At 41.5% G+C, this 16,898-nt stretch overlaps 1 protein-coding gene across 1 annotated transcript in view; it reads left to right on the top strand.

Moving 5' to 3' along the window:
- Positions 1-16,499, top strand: part of scn4ab (sodium channel, voltage-gated, type IV, alpha, b) — a 76,850-nt gene extending 60,351 nt beyond the window's left edge. Inside the window, exons 19-30 of the mRNA XM_030736443.1 lie at positions 18-172; positions 2,175-2,348; positions 9,826-9,948; positions 10,067-10,351; positions 10,516-10,569; positions 11,048-11,185; positions 11,273-11,377; positions 11,490-11,760; positions 11,909-12,530; positions 12,619-12,763; positions 12,870-12,947; positions 15,919-16,499. Coding sequence (XP_030592303.1) covers positions 18-172; positions 2,175-2,348; positions 9,826-9,948; positions 10,067-10,351; positions 10,516-10,569; positions 11,048-11,185; positions 11,273-11,377; positions 11,490-11,760; positions 11,909-12,530; positions 12,619-12,763; positions 12,870-12,947; positions 15,919-16,266 — 2,498 coding nt within the window. The 3' untranslated portion in view covers positions 16,267-16,499. The remainder of the gene's footprint in view (positions 1-17; positions 173-2,174; positions 2,349-9,825; positions 9,949-10,066; positions 10,352-10,515; positions 10,570-11,047; positions 11,186-11,272; positions 11,378-11,489; positions 11,761-11,908; positions 12,531-12,618; positions 12,764-12,869; positions 12,948-15,918) is intronic.
- The last annotated feature ends 399 nt before the right edge of the window (positions 16,500-16,898 follow it).

Raw genomic sequence — 16,898 nt, forward strand, 5'->3', positions numbered from 1 at the left:
GTGTATAAATATTTCAGAGTGTTACAGTCGCTGTCCGCTCCTGGACATAGACACATCCCAGGGCCGGGGAAAGGTCTGGTTTAACTTCAGGAGAACTTGTTTCACCATTGTAGAGAACAACTACTTTGAGACATTCATTATATTCATGATCCTGCTGAGCAGTGGTGCTCTGGTAGAACTTTTCATTTGTTCTTTAATATCACACATTTATGTTTCTTTTGTTTGTGTGTTTTTGTTTTTGTTTTTTTGCTTCTAAGTGTTTGTAATATTTGTGTATTAATAAACTTCAGAGTTATGAATGCTGCTCTGTTTCCTCAAGGCTGCTTGGTTTGCTTTGTTCATGTGACTGAGCAGGTTAGAACTGGCTGGCTCTCAGAAATGTGTGCAGTGATTACTAACCTGTGGAGACCGCATGGCTAACAGTAGACTGCAAAAATGTTGACTACTGATATGGATGCCTCAGGTTTCACAGATGAGATTTGGCTTATGTAATATCTCTTAATAGACATAATTACAATAATACAAAGATGGGTAAGGCAACTAATCCACACTGTTCAAACTTTATTTTCACACCATATATAATGTATAAGTGAAACTTTTCATTCAGACACTGGCTGTTTTATACACAGTTTCTACCCTTAACTGAAAGTGATTAGTCTTTAAACAAACTCAGAGTGCTCTTAAGTCACAAGTTAACTCAGGAGTTCAAGTCTGAATGACTCAGTGAGTCACAACGACACTTGAGTGTTTGTAATGAGTGTTCTGACAGTGCTTTATTATTGTATTTTTTTTTTTTGGGGGGGGGGGGGGGGGGGGGGGGGTCTGGTTTCTAGTTTTTAAATCATTAGAGAGGTGGCTCTAAGATGTATTAAAACCAGTTTTGTTAATGTTAAGAATGAACAGTGTGCTGATGTTTGGTACAGAAGAATTTATATCGAAGATAAATATCTCATTATTGTTCTGCAAATTCTGAAAATAGAATACTATTAGAACTTGTGATTCAAAGGGACAATTGTTTGAGAACTCTTTGGTGGGATTACAATGAGGATTGAGGCCTCTTTGAAATTAACTCACAGCGGAACACAAAGGAAATGGATAATTTTCTGTTGGTCCACATAGTAAATTCAATTCAGAGATCTTTATTGTCCCCTAAGGGCAATTATTTCCACAGCCAGTAGTACAGAAATCCTAAAAAACAGTTATACCATGAGAACATACATAAAAACAAACATAAAAACACAACAGATCATTTAAGAACCCAATCGCTGTTGGGACAAAAGCTTCCCTCAATCTATTTGTCCTACAACCTGGTACCCGATATCTGCGTCCAGAAGGAAGCAACTTAAACTCCTGGTGCAGTGGATGGTTTAAATCTGCTAGGATAAATCTGGCCTTTTTCACGGACCTCACCTTTTGTAGGTTAGTGAGGTTGCTTAGGGCTGTGCCAGCAATTTTTCCGCACACCTTTACAACTCCTAGCAGTATATTTCTATTCTTAACATTTAAAAGACCAAACCAGCAGATGAGATTAAAAGTAATCGACTCAATAAAAAAAGAGTAAAACATTTTCATAAAAGTTGAATCCACATTAAAACCGCAGAGCTTCTGATAAAAATACATCCTCTGATGTAAAAAATGAAACTGTAAAACAGTATAAACCTATTTGCGTTTATCAGAAAATTATCTCTGATTGTGAAATAAGTTGGTAAATGTTGTTAAAAAAAAAGGCAGTGTTGGTTTATTTTAATGATAATTATACAGCACTAAGATTTACTGCATATCCAATCCTGGACCAGAACAGTATGTCTGTGTAGATTCTCAGTCATCCAGGTCATGTCATGTGTTCACGCACATGATCAATAGAGGGTTATAACCACCTCCAGGGGACTACGCCCACAGGGGTTTAAATACCTGGGTCTCTCCACCATTTGGTTGAGAACTGAAGAAGCCTTTCGGATGAGAGGTGAAACGTCTTCAAGAAACAAAAAGAAGTCCAGTCGCCTTTTTTCAAGCTCCAGAGACGACCAGAACAGTAGTTTATAGTTTGATTCCAGGGACAAATCAGATATTTAGTCTGGGGATTTTCTGTGATATTCCTGCATGCAGAGTGATGTGAGAAACTACTGGATGCATTGCATCTTTCCAGATGGTAACTATAGTTGATTTGTAAACAGGCTTTTGAAGACATCTACCTCGAGCAGCGTCAGGTCATAAAGACAGTCCTGGAGTATGCAGATCAGGTGTTCACCTATGTGTTTGTGGTGGAGATGATTCTCAAGTGGGTCGCGTATGGATTCAAGACCTACTTCACCAACGCCTGGTGCTGGCTTGACTTCCTCATTGTAGATGTAAGAACATAATCAAATTAGTAGATTAAAAAAGTTTTTTCATGTGTTTGAACTAGTGATCATGTTTTGTTTTGTTTTTATAGGATAGGGTAGAAAAAAATTAACTAATAGATATTGTGAAATGTCCCAGGCTGAAAATTAAGATTATTTGTTTTCTCCTCTATGAATTGCCACCTTATCACTATACCTGTCAAGTTTTGTATTTAAAAATATGGGAAATTTTCCGCTGCTGAAAATAGAGGTCACTATATGATGTCATCACCTAATTTGCATAATTGTTCATTTGGATGTACTGTAGTTGCAATCGAGGCTGCAGAAAAGAGAAAAAACATCTTTGGAGAGACAAAAAGTGAAGAAAAAAACCCACCATAAATATGTTTAGAACTACAAATAAGCTTTATGAAATAACTTAATAACTTAGAATAATGTTAGAATATCAAATTTAATGAAAACACTGTGGGGTGAGACTGCTAGCTACATTCAACCCTCCTCCTATATCTGGGCCACTGTTGCTAACTTGTGTAAGAAAGCTTGCTGTCGCCTGTTTCAAAGGTTGATAAAGGCTGAAGCGAGGACCAGGGATGGGAGTGTTTAAGTGAGATTCGGGGGTTGGAGTGTGGAGACAAAGTGAAGTCTGGGAGATCCCAAAGCGTACGAAGGGACACAGTAAGAACATGTACACAAACCATGGTGACAGCAGAGGATTTTGCTGTCGCTATATGACTTTATGGGGCAAAAAATTAAAAAAACGCTAAGTTGGCAACACTGAACCCAACTGAGGTCCAGTTGTTTCTATGGGGTTGTTCCGGCTGTCTGCACTAACCTAGTGACAGTTCAGTTTGGAGCGGCACAGGAATGCTTTAAAAAAAATTGGAAACTGAAAATAGGGGAAAAATACGGGAAAATAAAAATGTGTTTTGAGGACTTGAAGAAGGCATTTGAACGTGTCCCTCGGGGTATCCTATGGGGTTGCTGTGAGAGTATGGGGTGTCTGGCCCATTGCTGTGGACCATTCAGTCCCTGTACAACCGCAGTTAGAGCTTGGTCTGTATTGCCGGCAATAAATCAGACTCATTTCTTGTGGATGTGGGACTTTGTCAGGGCTTCCCTTTGCCACAGATTTTGTTCATAATTTTTATGGACTGAATTTCTAGGCGTAGCCAAGTGGCAGAAGGCTTCTGCTTTGGTGGCCTCAGAATCTCATGTCTGCTCTTTGCAGATGATGCTGTCCTGTTGGTTTCATCAGGGGGTGGCCTCCAGCTCACAGTGGAGCAGTTTGCAGCCAAGTATGAAGCAGCTGGCATGAGAATTAGCACCTCTACGTCTGAGGCTATGGTCCTCAGCTGGAGGAAAAGGGTGTAGTGCCCTCTCTGGCTAAGGGATGAGTTGCCTCCCCAGGTGGAGGAGTTTAGGTATCTCAGGGTCTTGGCCACTAGTGACGGTAGCTTCCTCCGAAAGATGGCTGGCCTCTCCCTTGGAGACAGGGTTAGGAGTGCAGCCATTTCGGAGGGGCTCAAAGTAGAGCCGCTTCTGGTTGATAACAACCCCCTTCAGGAAGAAGGCCCCAGGGCAGACCCATTACCTGCTGGAGAGATCATATCTCTCGGCAGGTCTGGGAACACCTTGAGATTCCCCCAAATGAGCTAGAGGAGGTGGCTGGGGAGAGGGAGGTCTGGGCTTCTCTGCTTAAGCTGCTGGCCCCGGATAAGCAGAAGAAAATGGATGGATGGATGGTTTCTGTTTGTTTGTGTACACACAGATTGCATCTCATTAAACATGGGAAAATGTGAAGATGGGATGAAGGTTTGTTCAGAATGCTTTAGTTTTATTGGAAGGTTTGACTCAACAGGCAGCACGGTGGTGTGGTGGTAAGCACTGTTGTCTCACAGCTAGAATTCAATTCAATTCAATTCAATTCAATTCAATTTTATTTATATAGCGCCAAATCACAACAAACTGTCGCCTCAAGGCGCTTTGTATTGTGGGTAAAGACCCTACAATAATACAGAGAAAACCCAACAGTCAAAACGACCCCCTATGAGCAAGCACTTGGCGACAGTGGAAAGGAAAAACTCCCTTTTAACAGGAAGAAACCTCCAGCAGAACCAGGCTCAGGGAGGGGCAGTCATCTGCCGCGACCGGTTGGGCTGAGGGGAGAGAAAGACATGCTGTGGAAGAGAGCCAGAGATTAATATCAATTAATGATTAAATGCAGAGTGGAGTATAAACAAAGTAAATAAGGTGAATGAGAAACAGTGCATTATGAGAACCCCCCAGCAGACTAGGCCTATAGCAGCATAACTAAGGGATGGTTCAGGGTCACCTGATCCAGCCCTAACTATAAGCTTTATCATAAAGGAAAGTTTTAAGCCTAATCTTAAAAATAGAGAGGGTGTCTGTCTCCCGAATCCAAGCTGGGAGCTGGTTCCACAGAAGAGGGGCCTGAAAGCTGAAGGCTCTGCCTCCCATTCTACTCTTAAGTATCCGAGGAACCACAAGTAAGCCAGCAGTCTGAGAGCGAAGTGCTCTGTTGGGGTGATATGGTACTATGAGGTCTTTGAGATAAGATGGTGCCTGATTATTCAAGACCTTGTATGTGAGGAGAAGAATTTTAAATTCTATTCTAGATTTAACAGGGAGCCAATGAAGAGAAGCCAATATGGGAGAAATATGCTCTCTCTTTCTAGTCCCTGTCAGTACTCTAGCTGCAGCATTTTGGATCAGCTGAAGGCTTTTCAGGAAGCTTTTAGGACAGCCTGATAATAATGAATTACAATAATCCAGCCTAGAAGTAATAAATGCATGAATGAGCTTTTCAGCATCACTCTGAGAAAGGATGTTTCTAATTTTAGAAATATTGCGCAAATGCAAAAAAGCGGTCCTACATATTTGTTTAATATGTGCATTGAAGGACATATCCTGGTCAAAAATGACTCCAAGATTTCTCACAGTGTTACTGGAGGCCAAAGTAATGCCACCCAGAGTAAGTATCTGGTTAGACACCATGTTTCTAAGATTTGTGGGGCCGAGAACAAGAATTTCAGTTTTATCTGAATTTAGAAGCAGGAAATTAGAGGTCATCCAGGCCTTAATATCTTTAAGACATTCCTGCAGTTTAACTAATTGATGTGTGTCATCTGGCTTCATTGATAGGTAAAGCTGAGTATCATCTGCATAACAATGAAAATTGATGCAGTGCTTTCTAATAATACTGCCTAAGGGAAGCATGTATAATGTAAATAAAATTGGTCCTAGCACAGAACCCTGTGGAACTCCATAATTAACCTTAGTGTGTGAAGAAGACTCCCCATTTACATGAACAAATTGGAGTCTATGAGATAAGTATGATTCAAACCACTGCAGTGCAGTACCTTTAATACCTATAGCAAGCTCTAATCTCTGTAATAAAATGTTATGGTCAACAGTATCAAAAGCTGCACTGAGGTCCAACAGGACAAGAACAGAGATGAGTCCACTGTCAGAGGCTCTAAGAAGATCATTTGTAACCTTCACTAATGCTGTTTCTGTACTGTGATGAATTCTGAAACCTGACTGAAACTCTTCAAATAAACCGTTCCTCTGCAGATGATCAGTTAGCTGTTTTACAACTACTCTTTCAAGAATCTTTGAGAGAAAAGGAAGGTTGGAGATTGGCCTATAATTAGCTAAGACAACTGGGTCAAGTGATGGCTTTTTAAGCAGAGGTTTAATTACAGCCACCTTGAAGGTCTGTGGTACATAGCCAACTAATAAAGACTGATTGATCATTTTTAAGATTGAAGCATCAATAATTGGAAAGACTTCTTTGAACAGTCTAGTAGGAATGGGATCTAACAAACATGTTGCTGGTTTGGAGGAAGTAACTATTGAAGTTAACTCTGAAAGATCAACTGGAGCAAAAGAGTCAAAACAAATACCAGCAGTGCTGAAAGCAGCCGAACATGAAGAATAATCTTTGAGATGGTTATGAATAATTTTTTCTCGAATGTCTAAAATTTTATTTGTAAAGAAATCCATGAAGTCACTACTAGTTAACGTGAAAGGAATACTCGGCTCTACAGAGCTCTGACTCTTTGTCAGCCTGGCTACAGTGCTGAAAAGAAACCTGGGGTTGTTCTTATTTTCTTCAATTAATGATGAATAGTAAGATGTCCTAGCTTTACGGAGGGCTTTTTTATAGAGCAACAAACTCTTTTTCCAGGCTAAATGAGCATCTTCTAATTTAGTGAGACGCCATTCCCTCTCCAGCTTTCGGGTTATCTGCTTTAAGCTGTGCGTTTGTGAATTATACCACGGAGTCAGGCACTTCTGATTTGAAGCTTTCCTTTTCAGAGGAGCCACAGTATCCAAAGTTATACGCAGTGAGGATGTAAAACTATTGACGAGATAATCAACCTCACTGGGAGCAGAGTTTAGGTAGCTGCTCTGCACTGTGTTGGCACTGAAGAGCATAACAATGAAGGAATTAGATCCTTAAACTTAGTTACAGCACTTTCAAAAAGACTTCTACTGTAATAAAACTTATTCCCCACTGCTGTGTAATCCATTAAAGTAAATGTAAATGTTACTAAGAAATGATCAGACAGGAGGGGGCTTTCAGGGAATACTGTTAGGTCTTCAGTTTCTATGCCATATGTCAGGACAAGATCCAGAGTATGATTAAAGTGGTGGGTGGGCTCCTTTACATTTTGAGAGAAGCCAATTGAATCTAACAATAGATTAAATGCAGTGTTGAGGCTGTCATTCTCAGCATCTACATGGATGTTAAAATCACCCACTATAATTATTTTATCTGAACTGAGCACTAAATCAGATAAAAAGTCTGAGAAATCAGACAGAAACTCTGAGTAGGGACCAGGTGGACGATAGATAATAACAAATAAAACAGCTTTTTGATTTTCCCAATTAGGATGGACAAGACTAAAAGTCAGGCTTTCAAAAGAATGAAAACTTTGTCTGGGTCTTTGATTAATTAATAAGCTGGAATTGAAGATTGCAGCTAATCCTCCTCCTCGACCTGTGCTTCGAGCATTCTGACAGTTACTGTGACTCGGGGGTGTTGATTCATTTAAACTAACATATTCATCCTGCTGTAACCAGGTTTCTGTAAGGCAGAATAAATCAATACGTTGATCAATTATTAAATCATTTACTAATAGGGACTTGGAAGAGAGAGACCTAATGTTTAACAATCCACATTTAATTGTTTTATTTTTTGGTGCAGTTGATGAAGCTGTATTATTTATTGTTTTTGAATTTTTATGCTTAAATAGCTTTTTGCTGATTTTAGCTTTGTTTTTTGGTGGTCTGGGAGCAGCACCGACTCTATGGGGATGGGGTTTTGGGGGGATGGCAGGAGGAGAGAAGCTGCAGAGAGGCGTGTAAGACTGCAACTCTGCTTCCTGGTCTCAACCCTGGGTAGTTAGTTTTTAGGAGGGTTAATAAATTTGGCCAGATTTCTAGAAATGAGAGCTGCTCCATCCAAAGTGGGATGGATGCCGTCTCTCCTAACAAGACCAGGTTTTCCCCAGAAACTTTGCCAATTATCTATGAAGCCCACGTCATTTTTTGGACACCACTCAGACAGCCAGCGATTCAAGGAGAACATGCGGCTAAACATGTCGCTCCTGGTCTGATTGGGGAGGGGCCCAGAGAAAACTACAGAGTCCGACATCGTTTTTGCAAAGTTACACACCGAGTCAATATTAATTTTAGTGACCTCCGATTGGCGTAACCGGGTGTCATTACTGCCGACGTGAATAACGATCTTACCAAATCTACGATTAGCCTTAGCCAGCAGTTTCAAATTTCCATGAATGTCGCCTGCTCTGGCCCCTGGAAGACATTTGACTATGGTCGCCGGTGTCTCTAGCTTCACGTTTCTCAAAACAGAGTCACCAATAACCAGAGTTTGTTCCTCGGCCGGTGTGTCGCCGAGTGGAGAAAAACGGTTAGAGACGTGAACAGGTTGGTGGTGTACCCGGGGCTTCTGCTTAGGACTACGCTTCCTCCTCACCGTCACCCAGCTGGCCTGTTTTCCCTGCTGCTCGGGATCTGCTGGGGGGGAGCTAACGGCGGCTAAGCTACCATGGTCCGCACCCACTACAGGGGCCTGGCTAGATGTAGGATTTTCCAGGGTGCGGAGCCGAGTCTCCAGTTCAGAAAGCCTGGCCTCCAGAGCTACAAACAGACTACATTTATTACAAGTACTGTTACTGCTAAAGGAGGCCGAGGAGTAACTAAACATGTGACACCCAGAGCAGGAAAGTGCAGGAGAGACAGGAGAAGAAGCCATGCTGGTAGTGAGTCGGCTAAGGGCTAAGCTACTAGCTGAGCTAAGCTAGCGAATTTCTAAAAACAAATAAAGCGAGTAATGTGAATACAGGTGATTCAGCAAAGAGTATGCTATTTAAAGTAGGTGAAGATTACACTAAAATATGTTATTATCCAGATAAATCGAGTAATACAGATATAACAGCTAACAGACAGCAAAACACTGTGCTCCGAAACAGGAACAGGAAGTGATACAATACCGCAGTGAGAGCCAACACCAAGGATGACATCTAGAATGTATGGGTTCTATTCCACCTTGGCCCAGACCTTTGTGTTTAGTTTGCATGTTCTCCCTGTGTCTGTGTGGATTTCCTCCACATGTCAAAAGACATGCAGTTACTGGGGTTAGGTTGGTCACTCTAAATTGCCCATAGGTGTGAATGGTTGTCTGTGACCTGTACAGGGTGTACCTTTCTTCTCACCCTATGTCAGCTTGGATAGGCTCGACCCCCACCCACCCACTACCCTGAAGAGGATAAGCAGAAGAGAATGGATGGATGGTTTGAATCAATAACAGTATGCCTTTATTTTAAGGTTTATTTTAACCTGAATTTCAAGGTTTAGACAAATGTGGCAATGATTTTATGTTCCTTCTTCTAGCAGTAGGCCCCACTGTGAATGCGTGCTTACTGCTGACAGCAGAAGAAATAGTCTGATAATAACATTAGGCAGAGGCCCAGGTTTACTGATGAAGATACCTTATATGGAGACCTAATTGCATGTGTACTGTTTGTCTTAGTAGGATAAAATCTGACATTTAATTTTTCAGCCTTGTATTGCAGAATGATCAATAAATTAATCTTCGCTCTAAAGCTAGACAGTGGTACACTGTTCAATATGAAACTGTTAGAATCAAGACCTTTTGTGTCATCATGACTGGGAGCAAAAGATTTTATTTTATGTCTTCTAACATCTTGATGCTCAGCAGTAAATCCATGCCCACACTTCATAATATTTCTTTTCCAAATCTGAAGTTTGCTGATACTGTTGGAATAGCTGAGAACTATACAGATTTCCCTGATCTCTGAGAGACCACCGTTAAAGAGCAGTTAGCATACCAAGAAAGTAAAAGAAGATGATCACACAGACTCCACCACATCAGTGTAGCATAATGTCACCACCACCATTATCTTTTGTCTTTCAGGTATCTCTGGTTTCACTGACAGCAAACATCCTGGGATACTCTGAACTGGGAGCTATTAAGTCTCTGCGGACCCTGAGAGCCCTGAGGCCCCTGAGGGCCCTGTCTCGCTTTGAGGGGATGAAGGTGAGGCTGACACTTTAAACACAGACAGGCAGGAGGAGACCTGTCTGTCTGTGTACCTGTCAAGAAGGTCTCAGGATGCTAGTAGTTTAGTGTTTGACTGGTTGCTGTCTCACTGTAGGTGGTGGTTAATGCTCTGGTTGGCGCAGTCCCATCAATCTTCAATGTCCTCCTTGTGTGTCTGATCTTCTGGCTGATTTTCAGCATCATGGGTGTGAACCTGTTTGCAGGAAAGTTTTATTACTGTTTCAATGAGACTTCAGAGGAGATGTTTCACTCTGACGAAGTCAACAACAAGACCCAGTGTTTGGCGCTGATTCAGGAAAACTTCTCTGAAGTCCGTTGGAAAAACCTGAAGGTCAATTACGACAATGTGGGGATGGGCTACCTGTCTCTGCTGCAAGTGGTTAGTCTGAAAACCTGTAACTTTACAGAGAAAAAAATAAATGGAAGAATATCAAGTATTGACTGCACTGATTGCTATAATGAAGTTTTTGGTTTTTCACCTGCTGAGTCTCCCCATAGACAACTGAACCACTGAAACTTATATTTATGACTTTTCTCTTTCAGGCCACATTTAAAGGCTGGATGGACATCATGTATGCAGCAGTGGACTCCAGAGAGGTCAGTCCTACAGACTCATACTGATTGGACTGAAACTACAACCGATCCTGGTGTTGTTACTGGAGCTGTTACTGGGACTTCACTGATACTGATGCACAATTATTGTACTTATCACTGTAATCTCAAAAGGCAGATTTCTGTATTTGAAGTTTAAGGAAAGGGGCACGAATCTATCATACCAGAAGGTTTTAGGTTTCAATGTATAGTCTGAGTTCTTTTGGTCAGTCAGGTTGAAGCACGTAATCCATCCATATGGAGAGAAAAACAGTGAAACCAGTACAACACTTTAGTTTTTCTTTTTTTAAGCTTGTTTTGTTTTAATGGATTCCAAAACAATGTCCAACAAACAAAACAGGAATTCAGATATTTACTGGCAACATCTTAAACCCTGAAATATTATCCCCTGAGGATGGTGATTGTCATCATTCTAACCAATAACTTGTCTGTGGTTACCATGGTTACAATATTGTGAGTGTAGGTGGAGTCCCAGCCGATGTATGAAGACAACCTTTATATGTACCTGTACTTCGTTTGTTTCATCATCTTTGGCTCATTCTTCACCCTCAACCTTTTCATTGGAGTCATTATAGACAACTTCAACCAGCAGAAAGCTAAGATATGTTTCTATTCACTGATATCAGTCACTGCTGATATTTATTATTGTTTCTATTTTCTATCTGACTATGTGTTGTTTTATCTTTACTTCGGAGGAGGTGATATTTTCATGACAGAGGAGCAGAAGAAATATTACAACGCCATGAAGAAACTGGGCTCTAAGAAACCTCAGAAACCTGTCCCACGGCCGGAGGTCAGTTTAGTTACTTCTTGTGAGCCTTTTAGTAAACCAGGCAGAAAACAGAGGATTTAAAGGTAGAGAATGAACCAAGATTTAAGAGTTTCTTTTGTTTCTTTATGTCCAGAATAGGTTTCAGGGTCTGGTCTTTGACCTGGTGACCCAACGTTTTTTTGATGTTCTCATCATGGTGTTAATCTGCCTCAACATGGTGACTATGATGGTGGAAACAGATGAACAGAGCAAGGAGAAAGAAACCATCCTTTACTGGGTCAACCTTGTTTTCATCATCATCTTCACCACAGAGTGCAGTCTAAAGATCATCGCTCTCCGTCAGCACTATTTTGCTGTTGGCTGGAACATCTTTGATTTTGTGGTGGTTATACTTTCCATTGTAGGTGAGTCCAGGTTTGACAAAACAGGTTATTAAATTTACATTTTTTAAAATCCACAATAACTATCATTTCCTGTTTTAACATAAAGGCACTTACTTTAAATGTCACACTCTCCTTCTTCCCTTCCCTTTTCCATCCTTTCTTCCTTTAGGCCTCCTTCTTGCTGACATCATAGAGAAGTACTTCGTATCACCCACACTCTTTCGTGTAATCCGATTGGCTCGTATCGGTCGAATCCTTCGTCTTATTCGTGGAGCCAAGGGGATCCGGACACTGCTCTTTGCCTTGATGATGTCCCTTCCTGCTCTCTTCAACATTGGCCTCCTCCTCTTCCTCATCATGTTCATTTTCTCCATCTTTGGTATGTCTAACTTTGCCTACGTGAAGAAGGAAGGGATGATCGATGACATGTTTAACTTTGAGAACTTTGGAAACAGCATGATCTGCCTCTTCATGATCACCACATCAGCAGGATGGGATGGTTTGCTGAATCCTATTATGAACACACCCCCAGACTGTGACCCGGACTTTGAAAACCCGGGATCAGCAGTCAGAGGGAACTGTGGCAGTCCAGCGGTAGGGATTGTTTTCTTCACCACTTACATCATCATGTCCTTTCTGGTGGTGGTCAACATGTACATTGCCATCATCCTGGAGAACTTCAATGTAGCCACCGAGGAGAGCAGCGACCCACTGTGTGAGGATGACTTTGAGATGTTTTATGAAACCTGGGAGAAGTTTGACCCTGATGCCTCACAGTTCATACATTACAGGTGAGGCCAATTGGGATTTTAAACTTGGTTGTTATCAACTCTAATCTGAGATGAGGTGTTCTCTAACAAACTGTAATGTGTTCCTCAGTGAGCTCTCAGACTTCTGCGATGCTCTGCAGGATCCTCTGCGGATTCCAAAACCCAACACCATCACACTGATCCAAATGGACCTGCCTCTGGTACCAGGAGACAAACTGCACTGTCTAGACATACTGTTGGCGCTCACTGCACAGGTAAACTCACCTGGGCATATTATATTATATTATATTATATTATATTATATTATATTATATTATATTATATTATATTATATTATATTATAATATATTATGTTTCCAGGTGTTGGGTGATTCAGGGGCCATGGACACTCTAAAAGGCAGCATGGAAGAAAAGTTCATGGCAAACAACCCCTCCAAGGTTCTATTTTATTCTGTTTTTATCTATTACATGCTTGAGTATCAGCAACTGGTTTCCTTCCAGTACTTCTGTGAAACTGGTATAAGCTGCTAATACAGCTAAGAGCTGTTGTTTGATACAGATTTAGTTTGGGTTCATATTCAGTTTGTTTTACATGGAAACAAAGGGAGGATGCCAGCAGCTCTTTTGGTGGACGATAGGAAGATTCAATCTGTTGTGATGATGGAAATAAAGGTTTGAAGATAGAAGAGAAATGTTCCTCACTGTGCTGTTACTGTCCTGTGGGCCACACTTTGAGAACCATAGAGCGTTATCTACAATTCTTGGTCCCCAGTTTAAGTTGCTATCAGTATTGGATCTTCATGTCTAATGCCACTTTTCCATTAGAACCTACTCAGCTCATTTCAGCTCATCTCAGCTTGGTTTTTAGGGTTTAGGTGTAGTACATGGTGCCAGGTTTTTTTTTTTGGTACCTACTCAGCATGCCACTGATTGGCCAGGCAGTGATGTCACTAGATGAGTCATGAGTGCAAGTCCTTCACAAGAATAAAACCCACTGTTTTCAAAACCCAGTGATGAGGAAAATGGTTGCACACTAACCAGCACACATTTTTGTGCTTGGTGGCTGATGACAGAATCCAGAGAAAGCTAGAGGGAGTGACCATTTGGGTTTATGTTGTATACAAATGATGTCACTGGACTTTGAGGCCGCCTTGCTGAGGTAGCACTCAATTGTAATGGAAAACTAAAAAAGCAAGCCGAGTAGGCACTGGTGGAGAAGAGGCATAAATTTTCATTTCATGTTGGTTTGTAGATCTAATAAACCTGATGAAGCAGCTGGCTTACAGGTGCTTTAGATGTGTACAGTGAATTGTTTTTAGCATTCATACAAATGTCTTACTATAAATACAGACAGGTGACAAATGAAAGGAAAAAATCAGACCCTGTAACCTGAGTGAAGGGATCCTGTGACTCTGTTCTGCTGTCATGATTGGGTCCCGTTAAAGTGAAGATTCACTGCAGATCAGCAGTTATTCTGACTGAACACCTTTAGCCCTCTGATGTCATCATAAGTGGTAACCTTAAACCCACCCCTTACTTTGAAGAAATACAAAAATATTTTGGAAAAAATTGGTACATTTTTTGATGTGTGTCAGTTAGAAGGATTATTTTCTTTGGTCAACACTAGGGAGCAATTTTTGCTAAAATCAAAAGTTACATATTCTGATACCCTACGTCAGACTCAGGGTTAGGGTTGGGGTATGATGAAATGGACCTCAGAAGGTTAACCTCTGACTGAACATTTCTGTCCTAAACAAAGACACAGACTTGACACAAGGAAACATAAGGAACTAGAAATAACAAACTAAAACCCCACAACCCAAAGAAACCCAGAACAGAACAAACAAATGAAGCCAAAACAAAAACACACAGGGTCACATGGACCCCGGACCATGACACTGATGGGAAATGATGTGATGTTAAGATTAAGATTAAGATTAAGATAGTGTTTATTTGTCACATGCACAGTTATACACAGTACAATGCACAGTGAAATGTATTTTGTACCTGCAACCATATATACACACACATATAAATAAGAAGAAGAATAAAAATAAAAAAAGTAATTCACACTATACTCTATATACTATACACTATGCACACTTTTACGTGGAATTATAGATTATAAATTATAGATTATAAATTATAATATTTACATTGTGCAATAATGGTCCAGTTAGGGCTCAGAGTTGAGCAGACGGATGGCTTGTGGGTAAAAACTCTTCTTCAACCTTTCAGTCTTAGCCCTCAGGCAGCGGTAACGCCGGCCTGATGGGAGCAGGGAGAAGAGAGAGTGTCCGGGGTGGCTGGGCTGTTTTAGGATCTTCATGGCCCTCAGCCTGCACTGCTTGGTGTAAATGTCCTGCAGGTTGGGGAGGGTGGTTCTGATGGTCCGTTCAGCTGAACGAACCACCCTTTTTAGGGCCATGAAGTCCTGCTTGGTGCAGTTTCCCATCCAGGTGGTGATGCTCCCACGCATGATGCTCTCGATGGTGCAGGTGTAAAAGTTCCTGAGCACCTTGAGTGGGAGCTTGAAGTCTCTCAGCCGCCTGAGGAGGTAGAGACGCTGTCTGGCCTTCTTCACAGTGATGTTTATGTGATGAGTCCAGGACAGGTCCTGTGAGATGGTCACTCCCAGGTATTTGAAAGTGTCCACTCTTTCCACCTCAGCACCACTGATGACAAGTGGATGGTAGTCCCTCTGCTGCTTCCTGCTGAAGTCCACGATCAGTTCCTTCGTTTTGCTGATGTTGAGCAGGAGGTGGTTCTCCTGGCACCAGTTCTCCAGGCGGGAGACCTCTCTCCTGTAGGCTGTCTCCTCATTGTGAGAGATTAGTCCCACAACAGCAGTGTCGTCAGCAAACTTGATGATGACGTTGGACTCTGACGTGGCCTCGCAGTCATGGGTGTACAGTGAGTACAGCAGAGGGCTGAGCACACAGCCTTGGGGGGATCCAGTGTTGAGGGTGAGGGAGGATGAGGTGAGGTGACCCACTCGTACCACCTGTGGTCTGCTGGTCAGGAAGCTGTGAACCCACCTGCACAGGGATGGGCCCAGGCCCAGGTCCAGCAGCTTAGAGACCAGCCTGGAGGGAACTATGGTGTTGAATGCTGAGCTGTAATCTACAAACAGCACTCTCACATAGTTCCCCTTACCAGTGTCTAACCTCCGGTATTACGTTTTTCAAGTTTGCACTGTTAAAGTCCCTTCTGAACACATCCTTCTGATGTGTTCAGAAGAATAAAGTTGCTTCCTGTCTGTGAACACACAGCAGATGACACTGAATGTTATTTATAATAAAGCAGTGGGTTTTATCTGTTTGGAATCTGTTTGTCAGGAAAAAAAAGTGACATCTTCACTGTAATATTCTTTGTAATTCACTGACACTTTTATCACTATGACCTACAGGTGTCATATGAACCAATCAGCAGTACCCTCCGGAGGAAACAGGAAGAGGTGGCAGCGATGGTGATCCAGAGAGCGTACAGGAAGCACCTCCTGCAGCGGACGGTCAAACTGGCATCCTACAAATATAGAGAGAAGTTGGCGAGCCCGCGAGACAAGCCACCAGAAACAGAAGGACTCATTTATAAACAGCTGAGTCTGCTATTCAGCGACAACAATGATCAGATGGTTTCAGGCAAGGATTGTCCTACCCGGGTGGAGCTTCAGAGTGAGTTTCTCCTCCATGCTGCCCCTCCACTCAGCACCACTGATTTTTTTCAAGATGAGAACCTGAAGGAATCTGTTGTGTGATGGTTCACCTGCTCCTCGAGTTTCTCCTCTCATCGATGATGGTCACCTGTGGGAGGAGCAGCAGGTACTCTTTGTGCAGACTCAGCAGAGACTCTGCCTTCTTTTCATGTTTGGAAGTTAACACCCTGTGTGATGTTAAACTTTACAAGTAAACCTTATTATAACCTGAGTATTTATTGCTCATCAACCCAAACGTTATAACTTGTGTGTTTGAGATCATATCTGAAACTGCTTGAGAGAATAATAATTCATTCATAACTGATATGTTGGATGAACCTAAACCTGTGATAATTCAGAAGAACTCAACCAATAAGAGCACAGCACTTGTATATGTATTTAGTCACATTTATTTTTAGTCAAATGAAATTACTGATGATAAAATAAAAAAGAGAGGATGTGATTCAAGAAAAGTAAAAAATAATGATCTTTCATTTTCTTTGTTTCATGCTTTCGCTTCCATATTTTGTTTATTTTTGAAGTGACTGTGGTCTGCTTCAACTGAAAGCTTGGTCTCTTCTTGAATGAAACTTCTGTTTTGTTTTGGGGGTTTTTGGTTTGTTTTTTTACAGAATTCACTTGCCGATGAACTTTGTCAAACTGTCTTCCTATGGATAAGAAACCTTTGCTATATG

Source organism: Archocentrus centrarchus, chromosome 8 (assembly GCF_007364275.1).
Source record: "Archocentrus centrarchus isolate MPI-CPG fArcCen1 chromosome 8, fArcCen1, whole genome shotgun sequence".
NCBI lineage: Eukaryota > Metazoa > Chordata > Actinopteri > Cichliformes > Cichlidae > Archocentrus > Archocentrus centrarchus.